Here is a 15,170-nt window from a genome sequence, read left to right as displayed (position 1 = left end):
AATCTGCACACAACCTTCAAATCAAAAACAGAATTGATCTTTATTATGTATTTAATAGTTATCTCAAAATATGAGACTCAAGATATTTTTTGCAAACATTGTATCAAGGAAGACAAATGCAAGGTTTTGGCTACTGAAAACAATACTAACAAAGCAAAATCAAAAATTTTGATATTACCAGCCACCTAGCTATTTTCAATTACTTCTCCTCCAAAAAAAACCACCATATTTACCGGTATTTGCAGGGGTATTGTAAAAAGTGAAAATCTTTTTTTCATAAATGCATGCTTTCTGCCAACTTTGGTTGTAGTTGACCAGTACTGAACACGTAGTTCTAGAAAAACAAGATGGGAATGTATAAAGGGTTTATATAACTAAAATAACTCTAAACAAATGTATAACAGAAAAAAGCTAATAGTTCATGACTCTACATGATTTAGCCAGGGTTTTTTTTTTTCTCATAGTTCAAATGATTGATAAACGTTATTAATAATTCATAATTATAACACAAACCCTACACCAAAACTTTTTTGACAGCAATCAATTGCAAATCAATCATAAATGACTCTTTGTGGTGTAAAAACACCGAAAAATATTAGATAGACGAGCATGGTGGCCAATTTGTTAAAGTACAGCCACAATTAATATATTAACCCTGGCAAAGAAAAAAAAAGAGTTAAGTATGCATGTGTGGTATGGAAAGCACAAGTACAACCCAAGATCTGACCCTGACACCGAAAAAAGATCAGCATGATTGCATGTTTGGTATGGAAAGCACATACTAGTGAACACATCAAATATACATTTATGCAATATTCTACCCAAAAAATAAATAAGTTATCATGACTCAAGTGTTAATTCTGGAGAAAAAAAAGTAAACAAATAAGTACATATACTTGGAGAGAATCTAAGGAGATTGATATCAATCTATATAGCACAACCATTGTAAATAATTATTCAGCAAAACAAGCTGTAGGTAAAAAAAAAAAAATTGTCAAAATGTGACCAATTATAAATAAAGATAAAAGACACAAGGACAACTCATTCAAAACACATACATGTATCAAACACAAGAAGAAAATGTTAGGCTGATGATTATGTATGTGTGATGTTTATTTACCTATGCGTGATGTTTATGTACGTATGTGTGTTATTAGCTGCAATAATGTAGCCCTCTCTGATTTGTTATATCTGATGTTTTATATTACTCCCCCCCCCCCCCCCCCCCCCCCCAGAAAAAAATATTAATCGATCGGGAGAGGGCTACATTATTGCAGCTAGTGTGTTATATTTATTAATTAAAAAATAATTTTTCACAGTCAAAGATAAAATTCAAAAAAAGTTGACACTGTAAACATCAAAGCGTTAGCTGTCCCTGAAACACTCTACTTCCCCATCTAAATGAGCAAACACTGAATGAACAGCATAAAAAAAAAACACAGAATGATCTAATGGCTAGGAAGTTTGATCATAACGTTGTAAGCAGTTAGGAAATACTGAATGGCAAGTTGATATAGAGCACAATCCAGTGCACAGTAAATGGTTAACACAAGATGAACAAAATTTTCCAAATTTTAAGAAATAAAAGAAGATGAAAAAGAAGACCAGAGATTCGATGAACAGAAAACACAGTCCTGTGAGTTTTGTTTCAGAAGTCAATCTGCTAAGACTGCATAACAGACATTTTGTGTACAAAATTCAAAACTGATTCTTGTTTATCATAAACATAATTTATAAATTGTTTACTCCACTGCTCAAAGATGCAAAATTATCAAAAACATCTTCCAAAAAAAATTCCTTTCACCAACTGAAACATTTGATCAAAATGAATAACAACTTATTCTTAGTTTTAAAAATTATGACATGAATAAGCAGATAAAACTAACAGGACAAAAGCAAACAGCAATAGCAAATACTCTAGAAATATACTAAGATTCGTAATACCCCGGTACTATTAAAAAAATAGCTAATTGAGACATTTTATTGAAATGAATTACAACGTTCGTTTTGTGTGACATTATGAATTAAACACACATAAAACAAAAAGAACAAAAGCACAAATATTCTATAACCAAATAAATGCAATACATGTATATATTTCCATCTGTTTTTTTGACTTTGGGCATTGGAAATTCATTTAAATCAAAAACTGTTCCTGAAAAAAAAAAGTGCTTGCTATTGCAGACTGTGTAGAACTGTCAGAATAGACTGCAGGTTTCTACTGGCCTGCCTGATAGCCACAGCTAACGAAGACTGCTGGATTTGCATATCGGACCAATCCCCTGATAATTGACCATTATTATATCCCCAGACAATTCCTGGAAATACTTGAGTCTGGTACAAATTTTCCGGATGTGGTGCTATGAGCATATTTCTGGAAAAAAGGGAACAGATTTTTAAGCGAGTGCATGTCATCATTGCAACTAAGGTAAATTTATGCACATTGTGGTTTAATTATCAGACTTATTAACTATAAATTATTCAGTTGTAACACCTGCTCTTCAATCTGAAAAAAGGACAGTTCTGATAAGTTTCTCATGAAATTGACAGATATTTAAATAAAGATTTTATTTTATCTATCAAATTAAATGATATGATTTAGTCATCTTTCTACTAAGAAAGTAAGTCATGTCAATCACACTTATTATCTCTGTAAAGCTTAAAACTGTCACATATGTCTCATTTCAGGTGCAAACAGTACATTCAAATGTTAATTCCCATCTCGACAACAATGGTTCCAATGATAATGGACCTCTAACAGGAATTTCAGACCAGTTAATAATTTGATTTATGCAAGAAGTTAATAGTAGTTTTAGTTGATTTTTTTTTTTAATGAAAATGAACAGTTTAAAGGAGAGAGAGAGAGAGAGAGAGAGAGAGAGAGAAACAGTGCAATAACACACCTATATTGGGTAAAATTTGGAAGCCCTGCGCTGACGATGAAGATTCTTGGCAACTGTATCAGTTTGTCGTTGATCTCATACAATACTTCTTCACTGTTAACAAAAAGGTCTTCATGTAATTCATTAAATTCAATGTTATACAATTCAATCATTTATCCATTGTCAATCAAAAAAATTGTATTTTCTGAGATTAATTAATTTTATTTCTTTTGTCTTTTCTATTGTCAACTTATGATGGAATGGAATGTACTTTTAATATGATACATGGTTTGTTTGGTTTTTTTAATTCTTTGGGAAAACATCATCATCTTGAAGCAGTATACTGACAAATGGGGCAATAAAACTAATATTCAGATAATTTATCACATGACCAATTTGTGATCCCATGGTTTTAAATTTTGAATGAACACCAATTTTCCTTTTAATATATACATTTCAGGTGCAATTTTTAAATAGAAGACTAAATCTCTAGTTTCAATAATATATATCTGCTTCAGGAAGGACCTTTTATTTAGCAAATTAAAAAATTCATAAAATTTTCAACCAAACCTAGTTAAAATTGACTCGGTGTCTCTAGAGAAGATGAAAATGTGAAAATTCATAGGCACCATTAACAATAATAGACATCAGGTGAGTTTAATTTGAAAATTCACCTGAACTTCAAGCACAGGTAAGCTAATAATTTCTGCATAAGTAGGTATACTGATGTATATTTTTACTTTGTAGTCAGTCATGTCCTAAAATGTTTGAAATAAATATGAATCAAATTGTGAACTCACTTTAGCTTGTCTTTATCCAGGTGTGTTAACTCTGTCTGCAATAATCTGGCATGTTTTGAAAAGTTGTCAATTTCAGAAAAAAGGAAATCTGTAAATAAAAAGATGAAAAAATTAAATTAAATGACCATTAACACATTAACTTTATATGTATTAATAATTTTCTAGTTGATTCGAAGATTTTTTCGATTGTTTGTCTGTATGTGTTGAAATTGGAAGCATTAAAGCTTAGAAAGGACATTTTGAGAAAAAAAAAAAATTCTCACCTGAACTCACATGTGATGAATTTAACAGCTTTACAATATTTTTGCCATTAGCAAGCATGTCTGCTATATTTTGAATACTGTAGGGAATCACTGCAGAATCACTCAGTCGTAAAATGGCATCGGCTACGATTTGTGTGACTTTGATATGTAAGGTATAGTTGTTCCTGTCTGTGAAATTTGTCAGATAATCTTTTGTATCCTCCAAGGTGTTGTATGCTGGATAATTGGGTAAATTTGGGTATTTCTGTGAAAAAAAAAAGGAAACTACCTTTATAAGATACAGTAGCAAACATTTCATTTGAGTTGCAGAATATTTTCTAAATACACATATGAACTGCTTGAAAAAATGGTATATGGGGTCAAGCTTCACCTCTTTTAGAGAAATGTTTTATTTTATTTCATATTTAAAATCAGTATATAGTGGTATCTTTTGAAAGGTGCCCAATAACAAAAGGTGTGACTAAATGCTGTCTGGTGAGAACTGTCTGTAAAGTTCAAAGACTTTTTTTTTTTAATAATGCAGTTATATTGCATATGATGGAATAAAATTGACAATTTACACAATAACAAAAATTATCATGAATATATGACAAAGAGAAATAGAAACACGTTGAAATATATTTCGTAGTTTTTATATAATAAAAATAATTTAAATTCCTCTCAAGAATTAGGAACTAACATGACATATCTACCAAAATTAATGCAAAAAGAATGCATATAAAAATGGTTGTCTTAAATATTTGTCTATCCCTATTTATACAAGAGCTGGTCAGCAAATAATTTTAAAAAAAATAAATAAATAAATAAATAAAAAAATATAGCATTTACATTTATCAACAGGATTCAAACCAAAAAACAATTCTTGCATATCTTAAACTAGCAGTTCCAATAAGCTACCATATAAATCAAGACAGAATGACAGTACATGTAGTATGACACGGCATCCTTGTATTTTAATTTTGGCAGATTTTGCTTTTTCAAAAAATGTGGCAAAAGTATATAAATATTTTATTATCTCTGGGTGTAACATCTCCGGATCCGGCTTTTTAAAAAGAATTATATTCTACAGTGAAATGTACATTAATTACAGGTTTTTATCTGGGAAGAGAAGGCCCAGAAAAATTATATCATTAATCATTTGTGAATTAAATATTTTTGCATCAAATGCAGATTGTTGCTATATTTAGACACATATTCAGGTAAAAACTAACTGCCTTTCAAGAAATATTCAGCCATTTCCAAGTTTTAATGAAGCAAAATAAAGATAAATGATTAAAAAATTGTTGCTTTTATGGTGTGCCCATATCCCTATTGAGAAACCAGCTGGTCTGGAGTTAGGAAGCCAAAATGCGATGATATATCGCAGAGATATTCGTAATATATCAAATTTTTATTCCATGAATTTTAGACATCAAATTGAATGCCCATCAAGATGATTTACACTTGCAATGTGGAAGAAATTTTTGTTCAGAGCCCACATTCTTTAAAATTTTATCACAGACCAAAATCTAGCATTGCGTGTAAAGATCTACTGGAACTTACCTTAGGATTATACATATAGGCAGGGGAGAAAGACGGGACACCGAGATAATAGTAAAAGGGGGAATGGTCACTGTCTCCTTGAAGAGCTTCGATTCTGAAAACAAATATTTAAAAAAAAGATAAGTCAGTTTATGTGACATGACAATGGTACGTCTGAAAGCGCGTATGTACATTACTGAAACAGTATCATAAAACCTGAGAATAAATCCCGAATAGATATCACTAGAACTTGTGATCTACAGTTCACAAGCAAGCTACTTTAACCACTGACCTATTGTCATATACAATCAAAACAACTGATACAAACAGTTTAACAAAACATTTATGTCGCCATTTTGTGACATAGTGTCATAAAAAGTATATATTTTGATGTGGTGGCCCGGGGTACCTTTTTAAAAAACCAAAATCCAAAAATGATATACCGGTACACATAACAAACTGGGTCAAGATTACCATTCATCCTTAGTCAGTTAAAAATTCATTGAATTAAGAATAAAAAACAAATTAGCACACATTGAAGCGATTATAAATCAGATTAATGAGGCCTCTCCCATTCTGTTATAAAAAATTCATTTGATATGAAACATTACCATCTGCGAAATGTGGTTTTTTTCTTCAAAATAGGGGTACCAGCTAGTTGAGATGATATCCTTTAATTTATACAAAATTTTAATGTACATTTTTTTGTATTTATTAATTCATACATCTTATATATGATAATGTCAATCCTTCAACAACAACATTTTAGAGTTCCTACTTTGATAGAATACCTCCCCACTTGTTTGCAAGTAGAGCTTTTCTTTAAGTATGTACTCATTTAATTAATAAGATCAAAACCCTAGAAGAAAGAAAAATTTTCAAAAACTAATTAATGCATTAAATCAATGAACCATGCTTTAAATTTGCACCAATTAATATCTGAATTCAAAAGATTTCAAAAAGTATTATGACAAGCTTACCAAAAAATTGCTGATTGTTACCAAAAAAAAAATACACTCAGCATAGTGCTTGTACACTTTTGTATGGATTATACAAGTATAATAAAATTCAAAAGCTATATAAAGAATACTTCTAAAGGGAAATTATGAACCCCAGTTGTTTTTCTGTGTCTTCTTTAATAGATTATTAAGATTCACACACTAGCTAACCTCATAAAAAAATCTGCCTGTCAATTTCAATGCTTGTGAAATAATCATAAATCATAATTACATTCCTTCATTGGCTTCCCAGTTGTGTAAAGTACAACACACAAACACCAACAATGATATGCAATGGTAAACAACGACAAAACCAGGAACACACAGAAAACTCAAACCAAAGCCATTAATCTCCCTGACACATAAATGGCTTTTAATTGTTTACTCTAGTACATATAAAATATACCAGTTAGGGAAAAAATAGGGGTTTTTTCAGGCATCAAATATATGTTTCAAATATATATGTGTTTATTCAATTAACCAATCAAAAAGATATAACTTCTTAATTATCATGGCTGCTATCCAATTTCATGAAATTATAGGGAACCAAAGTTATTTTTAACACAAAATCATAAGGATTTTGATAATAATTTCCAATTGAATGAATGAAACATGTATATTGGGTTGGGTGAAAAGTAAAAAAAAAAAAAAAAAAAAAAAAGGGGGGGGGGTGTTGTTGTTGAATAGGTGTGATGACCCATAGGGAACAGTTCCACTTATATTTAACTTAATGATGACAAAAAATGAAAACAAAAATAAACTGACAGACTAATCCTTCATGAAACAATTTAGATGTACAGTGTATTTCCTGGTTCCGAACACCATTTGCATAGTAATATCATTTTTGATGTGGAGGTTACAATCAATTCATACAATTCTTTATCAACACTGTATTATGATGCTTTCAAATTCATTTTTAGATGTATATGACAAACAGTAGCAATGTATAGTTCTTGAAAAAAGATTTAAAAACTATTTCCTATATCATACACCTGGTTTTAAACTTTGCTTTTCTTCGAGGATCCAATTTTTGGTAAGGAGGTCAATGATTGGTTCAAACAGCTATCAATGTTTGTACACAATATCAGGATGCTTCAATAAATTTATTTCACAAACTGTTACATAACATCTGTATAATTGAACTAAAAACTAATGAGAATTTGTTTAAGATATGTAACTTTATTTGTATGTTACACGGACATTTTACACCCTCAGCATGGAGCACCAATATTGAACAATTCAAAATCTACAATAAATAAGGATGCTTCTTAGCAATATCTTAGATTGTACATGTAGCATTGTAGCTCGATCTTGAGAAGATTATTAAAGAGTTTACTGGTACTTATATATTATTAATTGGTTCCCCTCCTGGGGCCTAACTTTGCAGCACTATTTACTATGACATCACACAAAAATGATGTTTACCTTGTCAAAAGTATTAAACAACACGTACATCAAAAATTACTATTAAAGGTATGTGCAACTTTATAGTCAATTAATTGCAAAACCATAAAGTGTAATTAACTGGCTGATTGCATTGCACTTGTCAATGTGACATCAACCTTGCTAATGCCCTTCATAAAAATAACTGCAGTGGAAGATACACAAGAAAACATTATACATGGGCAACTAGTCAACAGAAGGCATTTTATCACACCAGCAGCAATCCTTTACCGTTTTCACTGGGAGATTCCCTGAGTTGTTATATTATACGGTTATTGACTTGGTATGAGGCCAACATCATATAGACAAAATTGTTTCCCAATGCTGAAGGCCCAACAAATCATATTTTTTCAAATTCCAGTTAACAACCCTTCACTAAAGATACATTTAGAACCATTTCATAACTAGACCTTGCACTTTCCGTAGGATGTAACCTTCCTGTTAATTAATTCCTACCATCAAAACAAGTTAAAATGATGCTGGTTTCAATTGAAATATATGCATAGATTGCATAGTCTGGGCTCAACAGACAAACAAATCATGTTGATTTCAGAGTGCCATGGCTGAGTGGCCAGCAAGGATATAGACAGGCCTATGTGTCATTGCTGTTTCACACAACTAACCCTCTTCTTAAAATGGTTCTATTATAATTTCATGTAACAACCACGACTCATGCTGCACTGCACTTTTTCTTTTTTTTTGTTTCCACAGAGATTGGACAATTATTAATTAATTGAGGTTTAGTGTTTCAACAATTTTAATGTAACACTTGCAGACTGATGGTTATATTGAATTTGTAGGACATTGAATTAAAAGTCATTTTGTAGGACTTTTTGTAGGTTTGATATATGCTGAGGAATATATTATATATACGTAGAACAATTGAATTTAAAAATCAATTCTATGTATAACTTTTTTTCAAATGACCTATCAAAAACATACATTATAAAAAGAAGTTACCGGTATTATTACTTATGAAAGGTGTCATAACCAAAGAGGAATAACTGCTTTCAAAGAAATGGATAAATGTGTAAAAATAAGTAATCCATTTGTGTTATCAACAAAAAGTACCTTAATCCATTTTTCCTTTGATCTTTTTTAAGGGGTGGGGTGTTCAGGAGTTACGATTGTTTAAAAACACATTCAAAAGTTTTATAGTTTCAAGTACTGAAAAAACACTTTAAGGCATGAATGAATTTTTCTCTACATGATCCAAATATCTTTCTCTATTATAAGAACCCAAACTGACAAAGCTTGGTGTGGTGATCAAAGTTCACCTTCTGCGCATCCTACACATCCTAGCTATGCACTCAGTTTGTCTAAATGCCCTGTAGTCCCGAGAAAGTTAGGACTTTATAAAAAATTATGAGAGCCAAACCCTGGGACCCAAAACTGATAAAGGGATATAAATTTCATCATTTTAGTACTGATCTCTTTGTTCTTCCTCACTGTATCAAGATTTTTTGCTAAATATCTATTGCTAAAGTCTATTTGTAGGGAAGAGTATTTTTTAAAAATAATTTTACCCGATATTTAACTGATATGCATATTTTCTATATGACCAATAGAGCCCAACCCTATATATCCTCAGAGTCCCTTACCCAGGAGACATAAATTTCACAAGACCTCTTCACTCATCACCACCATGCATACTTTGATATACACTGATCAAATAACGCAGAGGAAAAGAAGAAGAAAGAAAGAGATTTATTTCAAGAATGAAATAAGACTCTGAATGATGGTGGTTTTATGATAGCACTACTAACCCTGACCTTACATAAATGTCTACTTACTTTGGCTGTAATGGATTTTCCGGATCCCGATAGGTTTGATTCCATCGCTCCAGAACTGACATATCCTGGTAATCAGGATCGGAACACTTCACCGTGCTGGCTGCTTTGTGAATCACGTCAAATAATAATGGACTGCTCTCCGCAAAAAATGTGTAGTTTCCTAAGATATAACAAGAAATGTTTGTAAAACACCACAAAATTAGGTTTTGAGTCAGATTGGGAAACCCTTTAAAAGGGCTGGAATGTCATGGCTATTTAAAAACTATATTAATCTCCTTTAGAAGGAGAGCTTCGTGTAAAGATTTATGAAAATACTCAAATTTTAAAGCTAAAATATCAGCCATTTTTCTTTAGTAAGAAATATTTTTTTAACTATAAAAACCATTTCTAAAATTTCTTGGTAGGTCTGATGATTAATCTTTTGACTATCCAGCCTCATTAACCATCATACTGTAAACTATCTGCCATGACCTCTGAATGTAGTAAATGTCCAGCAAAAAAAGCACATCACTCTCTGTTCATGACAGAAGTCTATAAAATTTAATGCCTTTAAAATTTACTTTTTGAGCATCTAAGATTAAACTTGTCATGGAAATGTGAGGCTTTCATCTAATTAAATGACCTTTGACTTTGAAGATTTATGATGGACAAATGTCAAAGTCATACTTATTTCAAATACTCTTAAAAAGTTTACTTATTTAATAATAAAGGTTCATTGTTCTATGAAGTAGGTTTTAACCATTCAACAGTAATTACAACTCCACCTCAACTTTTACTTAAAATAACTCACCCCTTACAACTGTATCTAAATTTATATATGCAATGGCTCCCAGTCCAATTTCTTTTTCCATCTCCTTGTTTAAAAAACAGAATTAAAGCATAAATGAGAAAAAATACAGGATTAAGATTTTCAAAAGAAGGTATTCTATCAGTTATTATCTTATTTAGTTAATGGTAATTATATACAGAAAATGTAAAGACAACCCCTTTTTTATTATTCAAAGACAGCTATGTGTAATACATGTATACTGCACTGTGTAGTCCATTATACAGGTAATAATCAACATTTTACTTTTACAAGACAGCCATTTAACAATGAAGTAGGAATTGAGAAAGAAGAGGCCCATGGACCACACAACTCATCTGATCCAGTAACATTTTCCAAGTGAATTTTTGTATCTCGATCTTTCTAAAGTTTTTTAAGATGTTTGCAAACTTGTATTTAAAAATTCAATGTTTTTTTGAAAGACATTTTAATTTGTCAAATTGAAATACCTGAACCCACTCAAAGGATCCCACGTGTCCATATTTGGATGCATCCCATAAAGCAAACTTCAGTGTTCTCCTTGGTCTGTAACCTAATGAAATACAAAATATACTTATTTTTATCAGAACATACATATCAGCATACATGCCATTGCTTTCTAAAAGAGTTAATCCAATTAAAAGAGGCCCTGAGGCCACATCCCTCGCTTGAGCAACAACAATGTTTAACTGTGACCAAATCAGTTAAGGATCACACGAATTAATGAGTATGCATTATTTTTCTTTCATCTCCAACTACCACCTCTTAGTTTGTGATATCATCCTTGCTCACCTGCCTTTTAAGGGTGAGAGCATTATATTCAAGCCTCACTGCATTCATGTATTTCATTCAACCCAACACATTTATATTAAGACACACGCATTGTTTTGTAGAAATTCAATTTGACAAAAAAAATTAAAGTCAGTGCACTGGTAAGAAATATCCGAAGAAGCAACAAACAAATAAAAGGGAACAAAGACTTAGAGAAACATACATGAAGAACAGCAAGTTATGTACTTGAATTCATTATCACCTATTCTCCAGTTTGGATGGAGTTTCAGAGTCAGAATGCAAACACTGCACTCATGTTTGATGATCATGTAAAGTGTGGCAACCTTTGCTGAGCAAGATTTGGATATTCTGGCAATTCTTGCAAGATATCAAATCTAAATTTCAATTTGTGTAGATTCTTTATTCTGTTTCTTCAAATCTGTTCATATTCAGTATAGTGCATGCATTATGAAGTCTGAATAATCTGGATTCCTCGCTCAGAAAGCAGCCATCCATAACTACATGTATTTCAACCTGTATATATACCACTACTGCTGTGGTTGGCTTTTCAAAAAAATACTTAATTTTCAGATAAGGAAAAAAATGTGCAAGAAATAAGATTTATTGGTGCTTGACATTGTCAATAAAAATTGAATTCAATTTGCATAAAGAAAATGGTCAGTTTGCAATGTGAATATTTGATTTTTCTGCTCATGTTTTTGCAGTACAGTTAACTTTGTATAAAATTGGTGCTCCAAGTCTTAATTAGTCTACAAATGTTATACATGTATTGTCTGTTTTCAATTTTTATGGGCTGACCACTAAAATTAAAATCACGAGGTTCTTAACCATAACAGTTATCTTCTGCAACTAACTATATTCAAGAACCCTAATACAATAGAAAGATGGTTTCATATCAAACATGTTACATCATATGTTTTGTTTGTGTGATTGTTAGTGCATCTTTAAATATAAGACCTTTTTACACTGTCACAATTCAGCAACATATTCTCATAGAATCCTTTACAAAAAAACAACAAAAAAGAAATGCTAAGAAAAATTTGCTAGTAATTATTTTTAATAACAATGGTAATTTGATTAATGTACATGTATTAAGAAAACAGAGTTATGTATCATTCTGATTTAAATGAATATTTTATAATAAAGAGTTCTTGGACATAAGTAAAAAAAAAACAAAACAAAAAACCCTGTGCATTACCTTTATCAATATCGATGTAGAAACACACACAAAAATTTAAGAAATTTACTGTACATATAAAATGGTGCAATCCATATCACCTGTTGTCAAAAAAAAAACTTGGTAGACAAAATTTCCTAACATCCAATCCTAGCACCAGTAGAAAGCCTACATGTACCTGTAGCAGTTATGATACAATAGAATATAACATAGCAATCAAATGCTTATATGAATTCATGCTACGTTTCACAATATGAAATGCAATACAAAAATGTCTAGTATGTTTACATATATTTCTTATAAACTTTACCTTTTTAAGTTAACATCCAGTATATTGAAACAAATCATAAGCTAGCTCTTTCACAAATTTCTGTAGATTGAAGTGCATGAAAAAAAATATCACTATACCTTTCTTGGTGTGAAAACTAAAAGTGCGAAGGAGTTCCCACAACACTGCATAGCCACTGGCCGAGTCTACACCCCCTCTGTTCCAGGAGTCAATGTGTGCTCCAATGATTATGTATCTGTCTACAATATAAAATATATATATATCAAAGGCAGATCTGCACAGTGAAAATATCTGCATCACTATTGGGTTTAAGCAGAAACATTTGTTAGGGATTAAATGCCCTTTAATATTTCAGTGAAAATGTTCAGTTGGAAAGTAAGTTGCACTGCACAAACAAAAGATCAGCTTATCTACTGTAGTTTTAAGGTCTGCATATATATTATCATGTGTTCAATATCAACTTATTTAATTTCCTACCTAAAAATAGTATGAGAAATTCAAACCTGTTCTCTCATTTTTTATAAGATTATAGTTCAGTTAACATTAATTAAATAAACTATACTCGTCTATATTCATCAATGCATTACATAGTGTTAAAATTGTGATGTTTTAATTAGAAACATTAACCTACCTTCTTCATACTTTCCCTTTATTTCTGCAACTAAATTTGAAATTTTTCTTTGCACAAGGTTTCGTATTACTGTCATATTGACCAACCTACAAAAATTTACGATGAGTACTATTGAACGATTTTAAAGTGCATCATTAAAAATGCACTTTGAAAAAAAAAATTTTTTTAAAATTGAGGTATCGGTACATGTTTTTGATCATTTCAAAAATTGTCCATAGAAATTTTTCAGTCATTCAATCATAATGCTTTATTATTTGAGCCAATTAGAAAACAATTCACATATAGGATAAAAGTTTTCTCCTTTTGGAGGATGCATGGTTTCTTAAATTCTAGTTACATCAATACCTGTCATTAGAATGCCCCGGTCCTGTTTTGTATGACACCCCTAATCCCCCAATCCAGTCATCCGGGACAGAGGAACCAACCATTGACCTAAAAGGGAAACCAGTCAAAGTAAAACCAATGCAGTAACAACTTGTTTAAAGAAGCAAGTACCGGTATTGATGTTTTACTGACAATTTAAGAATCTGTAATTGGATGTACACTGACCTGACTAGAGTTCTGGCATCGTTGTATGAGACAGACTGAACTGGAATACGGGGGCATCCGAGACAGTTCTCCTTCGGATAAGGTTGATGATAAACTCCATCTATACATATGAAAAAAAAATCTCAGAGCAAAATTTCGCAGCCATAGTATTGTAAACTTTTATTTGGGTTCGAAGTTTTGCAGCAAAACATTGAACCTGGGTTCAAAATATCAAGTGATTTCGCAAAACCCATGCAGGTTTTTACAATGTATTTCATGTAAGAACAATCAAGGAATTGGACTAAATATCAAATTAGTCATCACTTTCATTGTTGCTTTCGTTTAGATCCTCAAATGTTATTACTGTTAAGTGCTTTGAATACACTATCAACGCATGCACATCAATGACTTTTCAAAACTCTTGACTGAAAATTTCTCTGATTTTGGGTTGAATATTATACATAGAAACAGCATTTTTCACTCAACTTTGTGGCTTGCGTATTATACACAGGTGCGTGCTATACACAAGACTTTACAGTAATATTACATGACAAGGTACCACTATGGTTACAAATACATGTCTTTATTAACTTGGCCAATACCTAGTGAGGGATAACCAGGACTTTGTGGGTCTCCCATCAGCGTGTATCTGACATGATGGGAATGGATGGCCCACCCAGGCAGCCACCAAGTGCTGGGGTACACAGCCTCTGTGTTGTTGTTTGCATAGTCCAGAGGATCGGGATAGAGGACGACACCCAGGGCCCCACTCTCCTCTGCATGTTTTACCTTCAATGAAAGTTTGAATATAACACGTACGCGTACTCTGAGTTATTGAGCAAGGTAAGTTGAATATATAAAGTTAATTGATTTATTTTGAAAACTAAGATGTATCAAATTTATGTTCCATGCCTTAAAATGGATGGAAGTGTGCATGTTGTCAATGCATCTTCTTAATTGTCTATCCAGATAGCAATCAGATATTTACATGTATAGCTACAGAGCGTGATATGGCACTATAAACATATTTCACTTAACATACGATATGCAGTGGAAAATGATCTTGCAACAGGTTACCATTGATTTGATTTAGCCCATTCCTGAATGTACCTAATAATCTTATTTATATTTATGTTTAACATCATGAGATGTTCTTTATATGGTGGAAGCCACGTTCCGCATAAAATACTGGCTGAATAGAATACACAGCCAAATGTAATATGTGTACAGTACTTTGATATGAGACAG

The 15,170-nt window shown here is 31.6% G+C and overlaps 1 protein-coding gene across 5 annotated transcripts in view; it reads right to left on the bottom strand.

The window, feature by feature from the left end:
- Window positions 1–1,216: 1,216 nt before the first annotated feature.
- LOC105328683 (N-acetylated-alpha-linked acidic dipeptidase 2) overlaps window positions 1,217–15,170 on the bottom strand; it is a 29,360-nt gene continuing 15,406 nt past the window's right edge. For all 5 annotated transcript variants that reach the window (XM_066078999.1, XM_011429663.4, XM_066079000.1 and 2 more), the window contains 13 exons: window positions 14,525–14,711; window positions 13,944–14,043; window positions 13,740–13,826; window positions 13,395–13,480; window positions 12,883–13,002; window positions 10,976–11,058; window positions 10,491–10,554; window positions 9,701–9,860; window positions 5,488–5,581; window positions 3,946–4,189; window positions 3,683–3,770; window positions 2,904–2,996; window positions 1,217–2,374 (listed from right to left, as the gene is read on the bottom strand). In XM_066078999.1, coding sequence (XP_065935071.1) covers window positions 2,176–2,374; window positions 2,904–2,996; window positions 3,683–3,770; window positions 3,946–4,189; window positions 5,488–5,581; window positions 9,701–9,860; window positions 10,491–10,554; window positions 10,976–11,058; window positions 12,883–13,002; window positions 13,395–13,480; window positions 13,740–13,826; window positions 13,944–14,043; window positions 14,525–14,711 — 1,605 coding nt within the window. In that variant the 3' untranslated portion in view covers window positions 1,217–2,175. The remainder of the gene's footprint in view (window positions 2,375–2,903; window positions 2,997–3,682; window positions 3,771–3,945; window positions 4,190–5,487; window positions 5,582–9,700; window positions 9,861–10,490; window positions 10,555–10,975; window positions 11,059–12,882; window positions 13,003–13,394; window positions 13,481–13,739; window positions 13,827–13,943; window positions 14,044–14,524; window positions 14,712–15,170) is intronic.

The sequence above is a fragment of the Magallana gigas genome, chromosome 3, assembly GCF_963853765.1.
Source record: "Magallana gigas chromosome 3, xbMagGiga1.1, whole genome shotgun sequence".
Classification (NCBI taxonomy): domain Eukaryota; kingdom Metazoa; phylum Mollusca; class Bivalvia; order Ostreida; family Ostreidae; genus Magallana; species Magallana gigas.
Note: the sequence above shows the minus strand (reverse complement) of the source record. Positions and strands in the feature narration are given on the sequence as shown.